Source organism: Penicillium brevicompactum (assembly GCF_028827555.1).
Source record: "Penicillium brevicompactum strain IBT 35665 chromosome Unknown utg000006l_segment0_segment0, whole genome shotgun sequence".
Taxonomy (NCBI): domain Eukaryota; kingdom Fungi; phylum Ascomycota; class Eurotiomycetes; order Eurotiales; family Aspergillaceae; genus Penicillium; species Penicillium brevicompactum.
In genome coordinates, this window is record NW_026623209.1 from 6,009,585 (window position 1) to 6,031,594 (window position 22,010).

The 22,010-nt window shown below is 49.5% G+C and overlaps 6 protein-coding genes across 6 annotated transcripts; 3 read left to right on the forward strand and 3 right to left on the reverse strand.

The window, feature by feature from the left end:
- Positions 1-125: 125 nt before the first annotated feature.
- Positions 126-2,450, forward strand: rim8 (pH response protein PalF; the record flags this gene model as incomplete). The annotated part of the gene is made up of 2 exons (XM_056959787.1): positions 126-587; positions 651-2,450. 2 exons carry the CDS (start codon positions 126-128, stop codon positions 2,448-2,450), a joined length of 2,262 nt encoding a protein of 753 aa, XP_056809177.1.
- Positions 2,451-2,738: 288 nt separating this feature from the next.
- Positions 2,739-3,467, forward strand: N7506_010495 (putative secretory component protein shr3; the record flags this gene model as incomplete). Its single annotated transcript, XM_056959788.1, has 2 exons — positions 2,739-2,784; positions 2,851-3,467. 2 exons carry the CDS (start codon positions 2,739-2,741, stop codon positions 3,465-3,467), a joined length of 663 nt encoding a protein of 220 aa, XP_056809178.1.
- Positions 3,468-3,896: 429 nt separating this feature from the next.
- Positions 3,897-5,108, reverse strand: N7506_010496 (uncharacterized protein; the record flags this gene model as incomplete). Its single annotated transcript, XM_056959789.1, has 1 exon — positions 3,897-5,108. The coding sequence occupies one exon, from the start codon at positions 5,106-5,108 to the stop codon at positions 3,897-3,899; it is 1,212 nt and encodes a 403-aa protein (XP_056809179.1).
- A 4,962-nt stretch (positions 5,109-10,070) lies between these two features.
- Positions 10,071-10,823, reverse strand: N7506_010497 (uncharacterized protein; the record flags this gene model as incomplete). The annotated part of the gene is made up of 1 exon (XM_056959790.1): positions 10,071-10,823. One exon carries the CDS (start codon positions 10,821-10,823, stop codon positions 10,071-10,073), a length of 753 nt encoding a protein of 250 aa, XP_056809180.1.
- Positions 10,824-13,066: 2,243 nt separating this feature from the next.
- N7506_010498 (Zn(II)2Cys6 transcription factor) lies at positions 13,067-15,246 on the reverse strand (the record flags this gene model as incomplete). The annotated part of the gene is made up of 3 exons (XM_056959791.1): positions 13,067-14,784; positions 14,844-15,044; positions 15,117-15,246. The coding sequence occupies 3 exons, from the start codon at positions 15,244-15,246 to the stop codon at positions 13,067-13,069; spliced, it is 2,049 nt and encodes a 682-aa protein (XP_056809181.1).
- A 4,168-nt stretch (positions 15,247-19,414) lies between these two features.
- Positions 19,415-21,884, forward strand: N7506_010499 (SAM and PH domain-containing protein; the record flags this gene model as incomplete). The annotated part of the gene is made up of 3 exons (XM_056959792.1): positions 19,415-19,417; positions 19,468-19,656; positions 19,725-21,884. The coding sequence occupies 3 exons, from the start codon at positions 19,415-19,417 to the stop codon at positions 21,882-21,884; spliced, it is 2,352 nt and encodes a 783-aa protein (XP_056809182.1).
- Positions 21,885-22,010: the final 126 nt, after the last annotated feature.

Sequence of the window (22,010 nt, forward strand, 5' to 3'; positions counted from 1 at the left end):
CGTGCCGGTGCCTCTCCGATCGCTGTCAAGAGTGATCGCCATCTACCTTTCCCCCTCTCACAACCCCCCTCTTGTCACATTGTCTTGTATAGATGCAGTAAACCGCAGCCTTCTGTCTGTGTGTCATGTCCGCCAACCCTCCCACCCAACCTACGTTGCCGCCCAGTCGGAATCGCAACTCTTTCCTCTCCAAGTTCCGCTCCCCGCTTGGCCAGCGCAATCGAGGCATCACCGACTTCTACATCGACCCCGACGACCCATGGCGATCCTACTTCCCCGGCGATGTGATCAAGGGAACAGTGGTGGTGACGGTTGTACGACCTGTTCGCATCACGCATATTGTGGTGTGCCTACACGGTTATGTCAAAGTCTTCAAGAACGCGATTCCGGCCGGTGAAGCCACCCCCGACCTGGGCTTCCTGGGACCGGGGCGGGGTCGACGCGGTGCAGAATATATGGGCAATGGATTGGCAACTTTGTTTGAAGACGAAGTTGTTCTCTGTGGCGACGGCCGACTTAAAGAAGGCATATACAAGTTTCGCTTTGAAATGGGGCTCCCACCGTATGCGCTTCCCAGCAGCATCAACGTGCGTACACAAAGGCCACCCGACCCCACGACCATGTCAAGCTAACGAATCGGCCACATGCAGTTTGAACGCGGCACCATCGGCTACTCACTTACCTCTACCCTCACCCGACCAACCACCATGAATCCTACGCTTACCTGCCGAAGGCGCGTCAACCTCTTAGAAAATATTGACATCGCACCCTTTCCTGCGCCCAAAGCCCGCATCGTTACACTGGAACCTATATCAAAACGCTCAAAAACGAGGAGCAAAACCAAATCACCAAGCTCGGACATAACCGCAGCACCTGACACATCTTCAATCGATACCCCTATAAGTGGCGCCGCCCCCTCGGTGGATACCAGACCTCCACTCAGCCCATCGCCAAGCAATGTCAGCTCATCCAGCCGGCCTAGTGAAAGTAGTCTGAGCTTTCAGATCGCAAGTGATCCGAGTTCATCTGCGAGCACGAATGGGCGAAATAGCGAAGGGCGCAGCGCAACCCCTTCAGTCTCCGACAAGACCATCACCGCAAAGGCTGAGCTTTTGCGCGCCGGTGTGCTTCCTGGGGACACACTCCCTATCACAGTCACGATAAATCATTTCAAACAAGTGCGCAGCGCGCACGGTATCATGGTAACCCTATATCGACAAGGTCGCATCGACTTACACCCCGCAATACCTATTGGAACGACTGCGGCTGGAAAGAAGCCGGTCTACGAGGATTGTTATCCTCGATCCAGAACGGGACTTGGAGGACTCACATTGGGGACAAGTCGAACGAGTAGCACATTTCGCAAAGACTTGTCCCAAACCTTCGCCCCTCTGATCGTTGATCCAAGCAACATGACTGCAGTGGTAAAGACGTCTATCAGGATTCCTGAAGACGCGTTTCCAACAATTACGCGTGTACCGGGAGCCATGATCAATTTCCGATATTACGTTGAGGTTGTCACGGACCTGCGAGGCAAGCTCACCTCGCCTGATCGTTTCCTCCCGCGTTTCAACATGGTATCGGGTGGTACGAACTTCTCGCCCAGTGGGCAGGTTCTCAACCCAACGGATTCAAACGGCGTCACTGCCAACTGGGCCGGCAACATTTTGGACACGGACTCAATTCGCCGCGAGAAAGGTGTCATTTCAGTGGCATTTGAAGTTGTCATCGGCACTCGTGATTCTCAACGAGGGAAAACGAAACGCACTTCGTCTACAGCTGGTGACTCTACGATGTCACAGGCGGTGCCGCCTACGTCTACTATGCTGGTCAATCCTGTTGATGGAGAGGAGTGGCCCGAGGCGAGCCCAATGCCTCAACCCCACTCCGATCATGGGATTCAAGAAGACTACTTCCCCGAGGAAGATGAAGCGCATTGGGCTGAGTATCCCGAAGAATACCCTGAACAATTCCAGCCCATGGATCCTATGATTGCGCCTCCAGAGGTAGAGGAGCCTGTGGATGAGAAGACGCGGGTCCGACGACACGAAGAAGCGCTTTTGCCCAGTCAACCGCCGGGTGAAAACGATGCAGGGCCGTCCACCTCACCAATGGACGCGCCAACCGCGCCAGTTTTGCCAGATGATCATCATCTCCAGGACTATGAGCATCTTCCGTCTCCGGACGTGAACGGGAGGCCGCATGTTGTCCGGTCTGCAGAGTCGATGCAGACCGTTGTGGCCAACGGCACTGCTGGACCCAGCGAGCCACGTGTCTCAGATGATAAACAAGAGCTTGAGCGTCACCGACTCCAAGGCCAGGCTAGCGCACCGCAGGATGAGCCCGATGGCCCGGAGCCTGGGCCCAGTGCGCCGGTCTTCGACGAGGACGATCAACTTGTCGGCGGGACGGCGCATGCGGACGAGTCGTTGCCTCGGTACCAGCGTTGATGGTGTTATGTACATTTGCATTTACGGGACTGGATATTTTGGAAGATACCACTTTTTTATTTTGCATTTCTGATCGAAGGCGTTGAAAATATGTATCATATCTATATTAGTGATCAATTGACAGTCATTTGTCTAACGAAAACCTGGAGATGATAGGACCTTATCTTTTACGAGGCTTGGCGCCCGCTTAGCGACCACAGGCCCTCCAGGTGCTTTGCCCCCTAGTGTTTCTCCTCACCTCCTCACTTTCACAATCCATTCCTCAGTTTCGAATCCCATTCCCACGCAATGGCATTCAAAAGCGGGTCGTTCGCGACTTTCCTCATTGTCTGCCGTAAGTCCGCAGATCTCCCCAAGTCCCACCAAGAGGCCACCGGAACCGAACACTAACTCCAAACAGCGACTTGCTTCTTCCTGGGAATCATCTTCTCCCTCTTCCCCTACGACTACCCTATCCTCTGGTCCACCGTAACCACCCCAGCCGCCCACTATGACTACCTGGAAGCGCACCTCCGCTTCCTGCATGCCTCGCCCCCACTCATTCCTCGCATCCTGCATATCGTAATCTTCCTCGGTCTCGCCGGCCTCCTCACAAAGCTCTACAAGCCCTCGGAATCCAACATGCTCTTCGACGGTGCCTCTCTAGTCCTTTACATGTGCGGCGTAACCGTCTACATCGCCAACATCGTCAAGGGTCTGCGCCTTGCCTCGGCCGGTCAATACGGCGCCGAGCTCGCCTCCACCCCCGACGAGAAGGAGCAGATTCTTGGCCGCGAAGACTCCCTCAAGGTCCTCTCCGCCAGCAACACAATCCTCGCTCTTGTCCTCGTTGGCATCTTGGTTCTCCAGGCTGGTCAATGGTACGCGGAGCGCAAGGACGCGCAGGAGTTCGAGTCGCTTGCGGGAGACAAGAAGGCCGAGAAGGAATCTGCTGATTCGGGCGCTGTGTCTGGCTCGTCGACTGCCACGGCTGCTAAGCCTGGTCGTGCAGGCAGCCAGCGCAAGAAGAGCAATTGATTGAAATCAGTTGATTGCTTTGCCTTCCTCGCTCTCATCCATTTATATGGATGGACACTGAACGGGAAATGCGTTTCATTTGCTCTATCCTAAAAATCTATAGCTAATGCTCCGTAGCCCATGCAGATCTATATTTGCTGTTGCAAATGGAATCATAAATTTGGCCATTGATTTTTGTTTCTTCCTTCGTATTTGTGATGGGTCATGGGATTCGACTGTCGTCTATGTACATTTATGACCCAGAAAGCGGTATGACATGTCCATGCGACAAGAAAGCAGCATATGAGGCATGAGGTGCGTCCACAATAACAGCATGAATGCAACGAGATAAACAAATGGGCATTGGTTATATGGACATGTTATGCCACCGCATAAGGGGAATCATTGCGCAAGTCGTAAAAGATAGTATGAGGTCATGCATAAGGAATTTCAAGCAAATGAGAAGGGGCTGCGGGGAAGATCCGGTGATCGTGGGCTCAATGCTTTCGCAAACAGCTCTTCGCCGGGATCATTGCTCGAACCATGGGACAGTGTACCCACAGATGCGTCCATTGCCGCGAACCCTGTTAACCCGTGGTCCTGTTGAGCCTCCTGCAAGAAGTCAGGTGGGAAAACAGCCACTGGTTTCAGTGTTTCAGGGCCAGGTAAATCGGTTTGAGTGCTTGGGGTGGGGGTAGGATTAGTGCTTGGTGTTGGCATATTATGAATGTGTCGGTGCGCGACGTTGCGGAACGAGCTAAATGACGAGACAGCAACATCAGGCGATTGGGGAGAAAGCAGAGACGCGCTGTGAGAGCCTGGTGCTATCGGGTTAGCTTGTGAGATATGTTGGCGAATGCAGTGATCAGTACCATTTCCAGACATATCCCCGCTCGTCTGCAACTTCAGACCCTTTAGCTTGTCGCTCAGCTTTCTGCCGCTGATTGGAGACACTGGCGTGGCGGGGTATACAGAGGACGATGTTTCGGAGTCGTGTGAAACCCCGTCCTGGCTGCTGGTGACAGAATCGATAGCGCGTGCCCCGACTCCGAAATTCAGCTCGATCCATTCCTTTTCTTGGATTGCCATAAGCAGCGCGATTCCCTCCACGTTACGCGATTCCTGTTCAATCTCATTCTCTAGAACGCGGAGTCGCTTCTTTGCCCAAATCGTATGTAGTACACCCTTCTTGCCAGCTGCGCGACCTGTCGCTCCCAGCTCCGGTGGAAATATAGCGGGGAGAGGATTGAGTTGCAGAGAATCCTGGGGTTTCGCCGTAGTAGTTGAAGACGCAGCAGCATCGTTCGGTTCTTTATTTGTGGAGTGGAGCTCATATGACAAGGTAACAACAGGCGGAATCGTACTGTTGGGCGGAAGCAAAAAATAGCAGCGGCGAAGGCTGTCACTCGGTCTTTCATCGGCAGGCACGACAGAATCCTTCCCGGTCCATGAGATATGCCACGACCCCTCAGTTGTGGATCGAGTCAGGTCGTCGTCCTCCCATTCAACCATCAAGATTTTAGTACCATCGTTAGCCCTGCCAGCCTCGAACTCGAATCGAGCCATGGCAGTGATGGAGAGGCTTCCATTCGGGGGCGCCCGAGGGGTTTCCAGCTCGGTGAACTCGGTGTCCGGGGTGAAAGCGGGCGGGGATTGAGCCATGGCTGCAAGGGCGTGGCACTCGAAGACTGGTTATCGGGGACTAGAGAAGGGCGGCACGGAGCGGAAAGGGGAGAATAGTAAACGGTTTATCGGGCGGAGTGGACAATCGCACTGGGGGCGGGGTCTGCACTATCGGTCTCGATCACGGGATTGTGGGAACTCAGGCAATTTTTCGACTGTCAAAGGCCTTGCCGTGTTGGGGGTGACTCGTGGAGTTTCATCCTTTGCCAGGGTGCGAGGTTGTGATCTATTGGTCCTCTAATTATAGAACCTTCTTGGCGTGCCACTTTATGCATGGGCTGTCAACATCAAAGACCTGACTCTGCCAGACTTCTAACATTGTACCCTTTTTGAGTCAGTCACTTTTCGCTGAGCTGGTGTCAACAGATTCAAATTAGTTGCGTTCAATATGTGTCGTTGTAGACATCGTTCATTCCTTGAACCCTGCTGTTGATGACGATGTGCCAGCATCTGATAGGTATTCACGGGTTCAGTAGTATTGGGAGCTTGGAATCTGGTGAAGAAATGGTGGCATTTACCTTTCAAGGTTGAGCCTCAGTAGCTTAAAGCTCTTTGGTTATGCTGGAAGCATAAGGATCAAACCTTGGAAGAGGCAAAGTACGGAGTATAAACATGGAATGTTCAATAAACGCATGTACCCCTGAGGTGTGCATTTGAGATGAACCCTGGAAACCTTGGACAAGACCATCTGAATTCTCACATTAATGACTCTCATTGATCATTCAGCGCAGAGTATATTGGTGGGAAAACGGCGAGCAGCATTAGCTACGCCTTTGACTCGTCCTGGCCCGAGGGTGGCCAGGAAGACAAGTAGATATTGTCAGATCAATCAACAGACACGTTGCGAAAGACGTTCCTTTGTCAACGGACTTCTTTATTTAGTAACAAATCCAAAAGCTGATCCTGAATCAAAAATAGAAGCGAGCCGTGAAGTGGGCCTAGGAGTACTATCTTTGACAGTCGATACGGAGTATGTGAGGTAGATGTGATAAGACAAAATTTCGAGCCAAAATGATGGATTCTGTGGTAAGAATCATCCAGGTATGATACTGTATCATACAAACCAGCGGCAACAGGGAAATAGGCGAAGTATTGAGCTATGGCGAGCAGGCATAGATGGTATGGGAGCCCTATGCAGTATGCAACATCAAGGTCAATAAGGTTTGTAGCGAGTGATAGGTGACGCCCTATGCAGGGGAATATCGTGCAAAGCGGGAATGTGTGTGGGGAGGAGCATCATCCGCAGACGTTCTAAATTTATCTGTCAATTAGCAAAGAGATGCTTTCGTGCTGAGAGCTTGGGTGGTGGGTGCTGATTGGCATGAGACAACCTTGGAAGACACAACCTTGGGACAGATGGCACCTGTCAGCCGAAATAGGTTCATAGTCCGTCAGTGGGAAGATGTTCTTGTGGGACCGTTGTCAATGGTCTATTTGACCCTTGACAAACATGCATGACCCTCGGAGATTGGCAGCCCAAGCCGCTTGATCGTCAACTCCAACGTGTGGGTGCTAGATTAATTCCCCAAGAACCGGATCCAAATGTAACTATTTTTAGTCGGAGCTACATATAGTAAAATAACCATCATCAGAACTCTTATAGCCTGTGACAGGACTTAATTGATGATTGGAGCAGGTTAGGCAATATGGAGTGCAAAGGAGCCATTTAGACTTGAGATGGGATGAGCTAGTTACAGATGATTGAATCTCATGAGCCTACTTTGTTTGTTGGATTATTTTGAGCTCTTGTACTCAGGTACCCTGAGCCACACCGAGGAAATTTGCTGTAGCGCACGGAGTATATTGAAGCTACAAATGATCTAGATCCAGCATAACTTTATCTCCCACATAGTAAACCCATAGGGCGATATCAATACTAGCAAGAACTCTTTATATCAAAGCTACTACTCCATATTTGGAGAGAAGCTCCCCGACATGAATTCCAAAAATATCGCAGCCCTGTATGTTTAGATCAGCCAAGGATGCAAGCCCTGCACTAGCTTACAAGTTCTATGAATAGAAAACGGCGCCCAGACCTCTACAATACTTACAAGTAGCACATGGGATATCACACCGCAGATAATTCCTTACTCGAGCCCTCCAATACAATGAGTTTATCTTTAATTCACATTGGCCTCACTCAAAGGTTACGCATTCAGGGAGTACATGCTATCAACTTGGCCCCATCGTACGCCGCGTTCTTTGTCTTCTGAGCGGGTGGCATTTCAGAACTTCAAATATTATGAGTTCCCTACTCCGTCAAAGTAAAGATATCCTGATATTCACATGCCGAATAATTCCTCTGCCTTTCATTCATAAGCTTATATAGTGCTCAATGTTTAGAGGCATTCTCTACATTCATCCACAGCGGTTCAGGTCATCACAGTGATCAGCTTACTTCCAAAGTCTATCATGATATTAGTCTCAATTAAAATTGGGTATTCCACTTTGCTCCGTACTTGTATTCGTATATAAAAATAAGTCAGCGTCAAGACCTGTGTTCTGGAAACTGACCTCAACCACGTCACGCCCGCCCCGCTACCCACAGAAGCCAGGAGCCAATAAGCCGCTAGAGCGGTCCACCAGTGGGCTTGTTCCCGCCGTTCCACCATTTGTGTTCCCAGAATAGGCTTAGCGCCAGCGCTTAATCGCAGCTACCGCATCTTTGGGACCTGATCACCCAGTTCGCTCATTGGTCACATTCTCCAGGATGTGAGCGGCACATCATGTTATCCTGCGGTCTTTGTGATCATGACCGAGTGAAGGACCAATATAAACGCTTAACACGGCCAAGTAAGATGAGGGATGGCAATCCCAAAAAACAAATTAAAAAAACTTAATCTACCGCGAGGATGTTGATACTTTTGTTTTATTTCAAAGGGTACCAGAGTCGTTTTCTTGTATTGTTGTTTCTGGTCAGTATTGTAATTTTATCTAACTACTCCGTGCGGAGTATTGACTGTCTACTTTGGCTTACTGCCAAAACTTCATCAAGATCAAACACCACGCTCTATTAATCCACTGCGAAGCCCCGTGACATCTCTTATAACCATGGGTGTTCCTGAAAAGGGGGCCCATCTGGTGAATCACAAACTGTTAGATACCCTGGTCACACTTCTTCAGCAACAGGTTGAAACACGGGGGCGCTATCTAGGCCAATTAGGGGCCTGAGTCTCCCCCTGGTCACCTGCAGCACATATTTCCTTGACCCATCCGCCTCTTACGGAGTACTCCGTAATGGTATGGTAGCTAGCTTGAGTTTTGCATGGCCACTGTGTTTACAGAGTTACGGAGTACAGAGGGTATTATACGGAGTACTCCGTACATTATCACTCTGCACCACCTCGGGAAGGGCAGAGATAAAATAAAATACTGCGGACTTGATTCCCAGCTAGGAAATTTGCGTAAGCATTCATGGATGTAATATGTACGATTTTCACACAGGGCGCGTATGGTAAAATCTTGGAATTACATCGAATGATGATATGTATTGATACCGAGCATGTCATTACGGCCTGGGCACCTCCCAATTTACGAAGGATAGCATTTCAACGCCTTTCTTTGTGCTCTCGTTTGGGGGCCAATCCTTCATCAATCTCAACTTAATAGAAAATTATAAGAATACACGGTGTGTAAAATCCTGTCTGACCTCAGGTGTCCTATCATGACAGCGGTTGGGATGTTCCTTTGTTAGTCAGGATGCTTTGCGAGTCAGAACTCATCAAAAATTGTCGACGGACGTGGACGCCGGCATCGATCTATGCATTGAGACTTGACTGTGTAGCGCTCTGTCTTTATATTGGATAGGGTGACCAATAGGGACCTCGGTACCGTAGGTAGTGGTTTGATTCTTGGGGCGGTGCGCTGTTCGCACTGTGCGCTCCTGCGCCATCATGCCGCTGGTATAGAAATGGGGCCGACAACCTCCCCGTCAACGGAAGGTGTTGCTTTCTGTACTAGAAATGTTGGACGAGATCCATGGTTACATGTCTTGGAATTGGGCCGAAATCCACTCAGGACGTAGGATGTTCATGATATTCTCGAAACATTTCATTTCCCACTTGCGCGAGAAAAAATGCGCGAGAAAAAGAAGCCTATGGGATTTATTTTAGTAGAGCATGAGGCTCTTATGTTGAACTGGAGGTTTCTCGCCTAATTTCATACCGCAAGCTGTAAACTCGGATGAACGGTAAGCGCAATTCTCAAAGTTTGTGTGGCACCAACAAAGGCGCTTGCTTAAAGTATATGACTGGTGTTAGTTTTTGAGCAGGCAGTCTAGATCTTGGGGGCCAATCTTGATTCCGTTAAATCGGGATTTTTATCCATGTCGCCTCGTGGCCAAAGAGGGTCCTCAGTACAGATTCGTCCTATCCAGATCAAGATTGAGTGTTGGCTAAGTAGCGCAAACTATGGAAATCACAATGCTTCGTTCTAATATGATGAGAGAGAAGTGACGTGTTCGATCGTCTGAGGGGAAATTGAGAACGCGCGTGAGAGACACCCTCAGGTAAAAGAAATGACTTCATAGTTGCGATAAATGCTTGGTTTTCATATCCCCGAGATTTTTTTATGGATTTCCAGGATCAGAAAGTGCCCCTTGGCTGTAGATTTGGTGATTGTAGATGGAGCAGAGCCCGCCCGACAAAACTGTCGAGGAAAGGGTCCCCAATATTACAGATTTACGTAGTTAAAATGTCCAAGGATATCCAAGTCCCAAATAGTATTGCGTTTCCTAGCCATTATAAGAACCACCGCCTAGGTTATCGCAGAACGTGGTAGTACTGTCCCCACGAAACAAATGGAAACAAGACCGTAAACGCCGATACTTGGGGTGTATGATTTTAATGCAAATGCCGCGCCCAAACGCCAAAACCAGCCCCCACGCTAAAGCCCCTAATATCCCAAATGCATTGACCAGGCATCACCAGTGAGCCTGTAGCATCATTCGACTTCCTTGGCTTCATGACACTTGCGTCGTTTTCCTTTGGGAGGGGCGTCGAGCTGCGTGCGCTTGTAAGTCACTGTGCGCGTGACAATTTCCCTCACGCTGACAGGCTTTCCGGTCGCACTATGAGGTGCCTCATAATAGCGTAGTTTCCAATCCGGTGAGAATGGCGACCGCAGGATGGTCGCACTTCTGGGGGTGGCACTTCGAGGAGAGTCTACGCCAGGCGACAAAATCGACGAGTGTTGGGTGCGCAGACGGCATGGGGCGTATCCACGTCTGTATGGCGCAGCTGAGGCCGGGGTAGCTGGCGGCAGAGACACAGTTGGGGATCGAAGGTTGCCAGTGTCAGGGGTGTCGCTGAACATGAAAGATCCACTCATCGCGCTCGCAGGCTGTGAGGTGGGCGAATAAGAAGTACCAGCCTTCTCAAACTTGCGTGAGAGGTTATCCAAGAATGCTTTGTAGGCTAGCGGGACCTCGACTGGAGTCTTGAGATCCGGCTCCTCATGCTTGACATAGTCCGAGGGACTACGTGCAGAGCCTTCGTGAATTGATGACGAGAGCTGAAGAGGGGCAGACTTGAGAGCTGGATACTCAGTCTTGATGAGCTCGGAGGGACTGGGCATGTAGCCAGACGAGAGTTGTGACGCATATGCAGCACTTTTAGGTGTCTGAAGCGCCTGTGTGTGAAGTTTCTCGGGCGTCCGAGTCTGGATAGGCGGAAGAACAGGTTTGACGTTCGGCATCTTGACTGAGCTTGATATACCAGAACGTTTCCAAGGGGCGTGCGAGTAACACGGGTATTGGGAAATTAAGTAGACCGTGGGGAGGTGAGATCAAGAGTCTTGAAAGACAAGTGGACCTCTCAATGTAAACGAGAGAAGGAAAGATGATTATAAGGTCCCAATAGGTGATAGAGGGAACTAGGACAAAGGCGAAGTGCTGACCAGCAGCAGGAGAGCAGGATGCGGAGAGACTTTTTTATCTATCTGAGCAAGGCAGAAGAGATGATCGCACGGGGCTCGTAACGGCGTATTTCCCAAGTTGGAACCGTATGATACCGTTCTGGTAACATTTCAAGTCAGTTACGAAAAAAAACGGGAAAGAAAACGAAAGAAAAACGGAAATGGGCTGGGCTGAAAGGGGGGCGGGACCTTCCCACGCTCGGCGGCAACAGGGTGGCGGTGGAATCACACTTACCCTAGGTGAGGATGTGGAAATATTTTTCTCACAGTTGTCAATATTAAGAAGTTTTATATTCTCCGCAGACCTGTGCAGAGAGAGAGGGAGAGAGAGAGGAAATAAATAGAAAATCGACCTTCAAGGCCGGGGGAAAGTGAAATGACAATTGAAAGATGTGAAAGCGATGGGATGAATAGTTCGAGGTTGGTTGTCAGTTGGTCCCGGTCTTATATGTCTTCCATTCTACTACACTCGTCTTTCTTCGATCATAACCGCCCTCAGCGGAGCAATTCAAACATGCAACAGAGAGATAATTGACGCGCGCCATATGAGGTACAGTTCCCCTGATGACTTGTGCCAGGAACCGCCGAAGAAACTCGACCGTTGTCCTAGGCGACGCTCTCCAGAGCTGTCGTGTGCCCTCTATCGTGCTCTGGTTGGCCCAGCACCAACGCACGTAGATTGCATATCCGTTGGCGGCTCGCTTTCAGGGGTGGCATGGTTGAAACCCTGAAGATTTCCTATTTGGGTTACATTCTTCTGCATGAAATCAAGCCCCTGCATCAATCATATTGTGGTTTGAACGTGTTCAAACAAGGACCCTCGTTTGAGACGTGCAACTCAATTGAGGCCCAATCACCGATGCATTGTCAGATCCGTGAAGAAGATCTCCACCCCAGATCTCTCAAATTGCAACTGTTATTTTTAGCAGAAGTTTTGTCATCTCCAGCGTCGACTATGTTACAGACACAGGGTGCACCTTGAGACAAGCTTGCTGTGGCTAGGGAGGAAGCTTCTGCCAGGAATGAGACCAGGATTGGCGTTTACATCAACTTTTGTGGCCTCTTGGACAAATCAACTGAAGAAGGTCTCCCAGCAAAACTCATTTGCAAGTCCATCAAGGTTTGCCCATGCCATATGAATTCAACTATGATGTGAGAGAGCTTGATACTACCGCCGCTACGTACGCTCTGAGCTTCCAGAGATGCTCCTCGGTGCTCTCGATAATAAACTTTGGTGATACAAGATTTGATTACCAGCCAACCCAGAGCTCTATACTCCACACAAACTTCTGCATTGCCGCCGTGTCATCTCACCGAAGCAGTCTTCGGAGTTGGAGGCTTGCCCAAACTATTCACCCAGCAGACTCACACCCCGATAAGCGCCCTGTCATAGATTGAAGTTGGACCAACGAAGCAACATGACTGCACATATTCTAAATTACCAAAGGTCTTTGGGATCATCTATTTTTGTCCGGCGAGTACGTCCTGCGAGCGACATGAAGGCGGCTAACCAACAGACTCCTTTCAAAAAGACTGCACTTAAAGGGACGAGCAATCCAATGTCTGAGGAGCTTCGTGATACTTTTCATTGAATGGGGATGTGGAAGTCAGAAGAAAACCTCGAAGTCTTAAAAGGCTCTGTTGGTCCAATTTTAGTAAGTGAAAGTCGTACCCAATCTCGTTGGCATCTGCCATCTTACAAAACAACTCTTGACATGAACTTATCAGGAATGTGATTATCAGACTTCGAATTACGCGAAGGTGCGCAGCAAAGTACTTTTTAAGAAGGTTCCTTGATTAAGATGTAAACATTGACAGCCCAGTGTCTTGTTGGTATTGTGTTCAGGTCCTGCCTCTATGGTAACAAACACAATATGTATTAAATAAGAAGAGTGCTCGCAGAATGGGGTATATTTTGCCATCAAGGCAATGGTGAGCCAGCAAGAGGATCAACCTCGAGAGTGAGAAGAGAAGAGAAAAAAGAGAGAAGAGAAATAAAATAAAACCAGAAGTATTGGCCCCTCTTAGATGAGGAGGTAGTTCCATTGATTTCTCTTCATGATGTCCCGCCAGTGGACTTGTTGCTTCTTAATCTCACGTGCACCCATAGTGGCGCCAGCACTAAAGGGTGACTCAGAGCCTTCCAACTTTGTGATTGGGCTTGTCAGAGAATATCTTTGAGAGTTATCTCCGGGATAAATTTGAGAAGAATCGACTGGGTCATCGGTCATTCGCCACACTTCCTGAAGAAGACGGTGCATGCGGCCGAAGCTACCGAGGTCCCCATATTCACCCAGCTCCTCACTTCGCTGAGCGAGAGCAGCGCGGAAGGGGCTCGATGGACCAGAGAAGACACCAGTGATCAGAAGTGGCCAGACGAGCGAGCGGTCGTAGCCATATGAGCCCATGGGGATGAACTGAAGTGCGTTGGTCACTGCCGCGATCAAGGCCTCGTTGCTCTTGTGGCTGCGATCGAAGCCGGGGACGAGGCTGCAAAGGTAGATCCGGGCTGCAAGTCGGAAGATGTGAGAGATGGTCTTGGTCAGAATTTCTGGCTGGATAGCCCCAGTGGTGGGGTTGTAGGGGTTCTCCAGCGTGGGATCGGCAGGCTCGGTGAAACTGAGCTGCTCACCAAGCATCTGGACATGGGAGCAGACGGTCGCTTCATCGATGCGGCCCTCAGCTTTGAGAGAGTCCAAGCAAGTAATCTCGGAAATGAGGTACATAACCTTGTCATCGCATCCCATCAACTCGCGCAGACCGGACATCGTCTGACCAAGGTACTTTGATCGGTACTGGTGTGCAAATTGCGGCGTCTTGCCCATCATCGTAGCGCCGAGAATGTCAATCCATGAAGTCAAGGTCATGCTGAATGGAGTTTCTAAGGCTCCGTTTGAGTCTTGGACCAACGCAGTTGGGAGCTCAAGTCTGGTGACCAGGTTTGATGCGGCTTGGAAATGATCGTACCATGGGATATCAGGCAGACAGTCATCCAAAGGACCGAAGGAGCAGTGGAAGAAGATCATTGCGAGGGTGGCATCGAGGATCTCTCCGTGATTGACGTCTTCTCCCAGTGCTTGGCAAAGCTGGGAAATGGCCTCGTAGCGGTGTCGCATAATATCGTTGTCAATCTGCTCCCCACCCAGACCCTCGGTAGTCTTGAGGTGAATAGAAGCCACACTCAAGCAACAGTGAAGGTAGCATTTGTTTGTCTCCAAGGCGCGAAGGATCGCTTTGGCGCGTAGGTTTCCCTTGCCATGAGCCTCCAGAACAGGGAAGATTTGGCGCAGAACATTATGGATAAAGTGGTCGAGGAGTGGTCGATCATGCTCACTAACAGGAATGTTGCTCTGCAACAAGGAGTAAGTCTTCTCCAATGTGGGATCCACATTCTCTTGGTTGGCGCCATCATAAACTCCAGCCTGGACAAAGTACTCATCTCTGAACCATTCATCGCCAGCGAATGTTGGCAGAGGAGCACTGAGCTGAGGCGGAGCAAAAGAGCTGAATGTTGACGTGGAAGAATCGTGGCGCATGGGTACATCGTTGACAAATGTCTGTCTCTCAGTCCGGACGTCGACCTCGTAAGAGGGCACATAAGGCCCATATGGGGCACTTCCCAGACCAGGAGTAGGTAGTTGAGATGTGAAGATCTCGCGTGGCTCATCATACAAGGTACTATATTCGTCCACGGGCGATGTTGGCACGACACCGGAGATGCTATGATGGCGGTTAAGATGACCTATAAAATTATTCACGTTAGCAACAGCCAAACTGAGTTTGACTCTGACTGATACGCACTAGAATTATTTCCATTGCGCTCCCGCATCTTTGTCTGCTTGATAGTGTTCTTGATCTGCTCCTTGCGGGATCGCCTCAAAGTTGGGTCTGTCCACCAGACGGGGCGTTTGTAGTTGCATTCCACTTGGAGGTTTGCGCAAGCGCCACAGTGAGGGTGGTTCTCATCACACTTCTTCCTGCGGAGGCGGCATGTATAACAGCCTGTTAAGTTAGTATGATTCAAAGCGACAAGAATCTATGAGAAGCGCGCCAACATGGTAGAAGATCACATACCAGACCGAGATCGCTTGTGCATACGACCGTTTGTCTTGTCTCCGCTTACAGGAGAAGAGCGTTGAGACATTGGAGTTAGCGCCGAGGCAAGAGGCTTGGAGGCGAAAGATGTTTTCTTCGAGATAGGCATCTTGGAATATTATCGACCGGGCACGGAATGGCTGTAGGATGTGACGAGGAAATCAAAATCTCAAATGCAACAGCAGACGAATGGAATTATAGCAAAGCTGAACCAGCAGGCTTTGCAATCTAAAAGATAGAACGAAAGGAGAGTGTTGGTAAAGCAACTGTTGGAAAGATAATAGTGATTGGGAGCTCAGACAGTGGGACATCTTATGCTTTAAAACTCATGATAATTGACCAAAAGCGGGAGTTTCTATTTTAGAATCCACCTGCACCTCCAAAGATTGACTGCAAGATCGGGATAATTTGGGGACATCAGTGCCCGTTTGGGTCAGATCATCGCATGATATTACTAGGATGGAAACCTAGCACGCACGAGTGACCAATTGTAGTTGCAGAAAGGGTAGTGAATGTTGCAATCCAGCCTCTCGAGACTAAATTTGGGACAATTAGCTTACTTTTTTTAGTGCTGAACGGCCGCTTGGCGGCATTGGCGTCATGCACTTTACTATCCAAACTCCTCGAGGGACAGAGCAGAGATCGTCCAGTCGGACTAGTATTTTTTGCTCACTAGCAGGGGTGGCTGCAGGACCTTTCTCGTTCATTGGACCTTGGTAGCATTCACCCATCTCTATAGTAACCTTTCTCCTAAGGTAATCGCGGGATCCAACCAACAGTATGAGCATTTTGTTGGCACACGCTTGGTTATATCCAACAATAGAATCGATCTCTCTGTACAAAATGATCCGATGACACTTGAGATGCAAGGAACGAGGCAACACTGCAGGCGGGGTCGAGATGTGATGACCCGCCACTGACTCGTATGGAGCAATCTTGATTAACTTACTAAATACAGGAATAAATGCCGCAAAGACTCAGACACATTGGGCAGGAGTCTGACCGCTTCGGATAGTTTGGCCAATCAATAACTACAGTCGATATCAGAAGGCTGGTTGATCACAGTTGCTCGAACCAAGGGAAGTGTGACATTTGGGTGGAGACGGCCAAGCTTTGGTCTCTGGGAAATTGATTGGACAAGAAGGTCAGAATCAGGAAATTGCTCACTGCTTGTCGGACCGTTCAGGGCTCTGACTGGTGTGTTCTGCAGGTCCACGGGTGCTCCGTGCAGAGCTATGCGGGGGATGTGATGTGATAAGAATTTAGCGTCTTTTGTCCCTCTAGCGTGCATATACTCCCTTAATTAGCAACACTTAACCGCCCGTCTTTGGCACAATGGAGCCTAATTTGTCCCCTTTTTTAAAAATTTGTATGGCTAATTCCACCCGCGTGTTGATCTACTCCGTACTGGACATGAACGATGCTTCGAACCAGTGCCAACCTTAACCTGTGATTGTACGATTCTACAAAATTTGCTATTAATATCCATCTTCAAGTTTTGCAAATTCACCAAAAATAGTAAAATTAATCTAGCATGTCAATTTTCTCATCCGCATTGAGCTGCCGGCCTCCGTGCACCTCGGACCCTTCCTTCTCTTCTACTCCGTATGTCGGATCAGCAACGGCCACTTGCAGATGCTCGTGACTGTGGGTCACGGGAAGGGTGAATCAAACCACTCGCTTCTCTTAACTAAAAGTTACCGCAATTGATCTATCTGCTCCAAGCCTTTCGATGAGCACCGTTCATAGTCCGTACTCCGTACATGTTTGTAGTCAGGCGAGGACAAACTTACGATCAAATTTTGACCCATATTCCGAGCTCTCATATTGAGCAAGGGGTACTCCGTACTTCAAAGGTTATACAGAACCTTTTCAGAACCCGGAGGTCGAATCTAGAATCATGTTTAACACATTGTACATATTTTCACGAACGGAGAGGTAACAAGCCCATTCGTTACTAATAGAACCCCCTGGTTGGGGGACTTTGAAATTTGCCATGAGTTCCAAGGTTTTCTCAACCTATGTGATTCTCACGCTCCATTGCCCTACAACCTCGGAGTCAAAGACGCTCGAAGGGTGTTGACCCTTCCGTCAATTCAGTTTCGGGGTGTATAACGGCTGTGACATCCCATGTGTACTTTTTACACAGTCACATTTGGCAGGATTTTCCATGTCCGGCTGTTACTCAGAATCAGGCACATGCGGCTTCCTCTACTATCTGGGACAAACTGAGTTACCCAGCCCGAGGCGAGATCAGAATACTTGCCTGAGCCGTTAGTCACCCTTGCGGAACCTATCTTAATGGCTTGGTATCAAAAGCTTCTTGGTGTACGGAGAAGATTTATCTGCCTTGAGGGAGTGATATATCAGAGCACCATGTGGGAATATAGAATCAAAAACTTTAAGGCTTGGATCATTGTTCCGAAATTTTTTATCAAATTTGTTTGGTCCAAGCATCATTTGTTACACGACTAGAAACTATTTGGGCCGGAATATGGACTAGTCTAGCGGTCAAATCCAAAGATTACCCACTTGATTCTGATCTTGACTGCCCTTACATGTCCTGTCACCGAATGCTCATTGCTTGGCAGCCTTCAATATGCACGTATTCTAAACCTTGGAAGTTGTACGGGGTACCTTGAGATCACGAAGAAAGAATGAAAGCAAGCTCACTCAGTTCGGTACACATAATTCCCGCCTTATACTACGATCATGAAATTCTTGCTGTGATTTTTACGGCGAATGGGTTTTTTGGTTTCTTACACCGAGCGGAAAGCTTTGAAAATCATGTCACAGAGCTCGGCGACATGCATTTAATACCTTCCGTGGAAGGTAACTGATCGTGACAAGCGAAAGTACTAGTGTCTGGAAGCGGGAAGTATGCACCACATGGCACATTATTTCCATGGGTCTACGAACCTGAACATAGTCAACACAGCGGTGTAGGGTCAGAAGTTCGGGGAGTCGGTATGTAAGAATGAATTTTGAATCCACATCAGTTTCCTGGGCTTTCCGGCTCAGAGTAGGCTTTTATGGCGAGGCATTCAGTGGTACGGAGTAAAAAGTGAAAGATTGGCGTGTGCGGCTAGGCGGAAGAAATGCCGACTTTCTGCATCGTACGTTGACTAGTAGTTAATGCAAGAATCAGACATTCGATTCATAGCTCTTTTGTACGGAGTAGACCTTGAGATATCGTGACTATGGCTCTCACGTCACATCCCATAAATTAAACACAGTAGTAGGCACTCCGTAGGTAGCACAATGCACAAAGCATGCCCAGTACGTACGAATGGAAATTTCTTGGCGTTGAAAATCAGCGTGCACGGAGTTCAAGCCTCCTCTTCTCGATGAGAGTCCACGTTCAACGCCACCGGGCGATTAGAAGATGGGACTGGTCATATTTCGAAGTTTTGGGCCAGACCACCGTTAGCGACCTTTGGGAGCAGTGCCCCAGCAACGTAGAGGGGGAAGAAGATGGACATGACTCGAGGGGTACAGCACAAATATAGCTCTGACAGACGGCGATTCGCAGAACTCCAAGTAGAGTGGTCAAGCGCTAATTAACGGTCAATGTCTGGTCGTCACGCTTCTTCGGGATGCTATAGGATTGAAGTGGGGAATGAGGGTTGCTGCATGGGCGCTAACTGCAGGCCAGTCACACCTCTGCATCCCAACCCGACAAACTTCGACATACGCTCGGTTCAAAAAAATTCGAGCCCGTTGAGCCTATGAGAGTTTTTATGGGGTACGCCTCGTTTTGCAGAAATGGCGGGCAGGGGTTATGATTGGGTGATGCTCATGCGCGGTACTTGCAGCTCATCCTGAACTACTGCAGGCGGGTCACTCCGCATCACATCACAATTGTCCTTCTTCCCTGTTCCCAACCATTAGGCTTTCGATTTACTGCCGATTTTAGAACGCTGCCGCTGATGTTCATCGAAGTTACATGTCGCGGACATTTTGTTCCGTCCAGTATGTCAGATTGGTCAGATCGTTGCCCGTGCCGCCCTCCCAGCGCTATCGTGTTTCAAGGCCTGGGTAATAATTTGGGAAGTTCGTGTGGGTACACACTACATATAACCCAACTGCCCGTGTGTCACGAACCTATGTTGGATCTCCCACTTTGCCCTATTCTCTCGTGATCTGGATCCCCACTCACTTTGAGGCTATTTTCCTTTTCTGTTAGACTACAGTTAGTTCACTGCTGTGCGGGGACTACTGACGACACATTCATTTAATTTTGCTGAGTCTTGAAGGCCAGTATAACGATTCACGATATGGTAAGTCTCCAAAGGTATCATGGCTTGATCACGGCTCATAGAACATATAGGATTCATCACTTCGCTCTCGACGCAAGGCAGTGCCTACCTCACTTAGCACACAGAACCATGAGCGGTTCTACCCTGCGAAGACTATTGTAAAACAGCGGCGGCGAATGTCTGAAGCCACCGAATTCTATGACACGGAGTTTGAGGGTAGTGACTCAGACGAGGAATCACTCCGGCAGAGCATGCAATCGGTAAGGCCCATAGTCCTCACAAGAAACCTTGGAATGACACACAGACTGACATGGCATGGATTGGTTAGTTGGGCTACGATAGCAATACCACACTCTCTACCCCAGAGCCACCACAGACACCGGAAGCGGCCCAAAGAAACATACAGCCAGGCGAGAAAGGTATGGTTGAAGGACCTTCTGGTCCTCACTTATTCAGGAACTCAATGGGATCTACAATCTTCGAGCCCGACACTGCAGCTGGTACCACCGAAATATCTCTTTACCTAGAGCGCTCTCCTCTGTTGTCGGGATTTTCCTCGATCATGGATACCCCCAGCCACATTCCATTCTCGCCGAATACTCCCAACCGGTTTCCCATGATCTCTCCCAAGACGCCAAAAGCGTTGAAGACGGTGCACCCTGATGTGTCCCAGGTGACTCAGGAGGAGATAAGAAACTGGAAGCCTAGTCAGGTTGCCCACTGGCTGTACATTGCAGGGTACACGGATGCTGTCATTGAAAAATTCTTGATCAACGATATCACTGGTGAAGTCTTGCTTACCTTGCAGGCTGACGACCTCAAGGAGCTGAGCATTCACTCATTTGGGAAGCGCCGCGAGATCATGGCCTCAATCGAATATCTCAAGGCCACCATGCAGAGGGAGCCGGAGCCTGTCCCGGAGATTCCATCTCGATTCACCTCTGACGCATCCCATAAGCAGGCCAACCAGGAGCAGATGAACCAGGAGCAACTCCCCGCCGAATGGCCCGTTCCTCGGCGAGAAACTCCCGGGCGTAGCTCACCAAAGAAGCAATCCTACGCGATGTCTATATCCCCTACTGGTGAGATTCTGTCTCACGACAGATATAGACAAGACGGTAACCAGATTACACCTGCTGAATCCGTCTCAATTGTGGGAATCGAGCAGGTGATTCCAAAGCCCCACAAGTGCTCGAAAGGGGAGAATTGCTCCAAGTTCAAGAAACAGCAAAGATACCTGGCACAGCTTGCTGCCGAAAACCCAGGTGCAGTGATTCAGGAACAGGACGGGGTCATTATCATGGGAAACCCAGGAAACCCCGAGACCGGACGGAATCTCCTGCGACCTAGATCTGAGACAGAGCCTTCGGTAGTTGCATCATCAGACGTTCTTGGTCCTCATCATGGATCTGCACTGTCTCAGGATGCTGTCGACAGGATCCCCAAGCTGCCCAAAGACGACAATGTGCGAAGATTCCTCGACTACCAGCATGTGGATACCATGGCCGCCAATCTTCGCACTCTTCCTAAGCTGACCATTCCCACAAGTCCCGACGTGGATGAATTAACGACTGCTGTCACCACAAACAAATACTTCACTCCCACTCATCAAAATGGCTCCCCTACTGCCGTTCAGCAATTTGGTCCTTTCAGCCAAGCTCACGAGGCACAGTCATTTGAGACATATCGCCAAGGCACACCGTTCTCTGAAATGGATGTTCCTATCACTGCGATCCCAAGTGACCCGATTCCCCGGGATGTCTCTCAATCCGTGCCTCCGAGCATGCAATACGGTACCTTGTTCCCCCCGTACCAGCCTGCCATGAACTCCGCTCCTCTCGCCCGAAGCACCTCCACCCGCTCTCGTCAGGTTCAGCCTCTTCGCCGAGTCAGCGAAGACAAGCCCCTGACTCCAATCGACAACCCCGCAGATCTGATTCGGAGCCCTCGCGTGAATCAACACAGCCACACCCGCTCCCAATCATCTGTCTCCTCCAACCCAGATGTTACCCACGCGGGATACATGCGCAAGCGCAAGACCTCTGGTATTCTGCGACACCACGAGTGGGCCAAAGCCCACTTCACACTCAATGGCACCAACCTTGCCATGCACAAGAACCAAAGTGAAGCACACCGCCTCTCTCGTGCCCTCGAGAGCATCGATGTTGATGATTATGCCGTTGCTTGCTCTTCGCAGGCAACAAGCTCCAAGTTGACAGCTGCATTCAAGCGTTCCATCATGCGCAATGGAAACAATGCCACTGAAACGCGCGATGGTACTGCTTTCTCTTTCTCTCTCATTCCTGCTACCAAGGAGAATGAGAAGAAGGCTCTCTTTGGCAACAAGGGTGTCAAGAACCACCACTTCGCCGTTGACACTCGTGAACAGCGCATTGACTGGATGCGTGAGCTTATGCTTGCTAAGGCTTTGAAGAAAGGCAAGGAGAGCGGCGACAACATCCTTGTCAACGGCAACCCCTGGATTTGATATGACTTTTCTATTGTTTTTTTTTTTTTTTTTTGTTGCTCTTGCGTTGCATCTTACCCTCTGTCTGTATGTCTTATGTCTACTTCTTTTTCCCTTTTACTTTTTCATATCTCCCACCCATGCTTG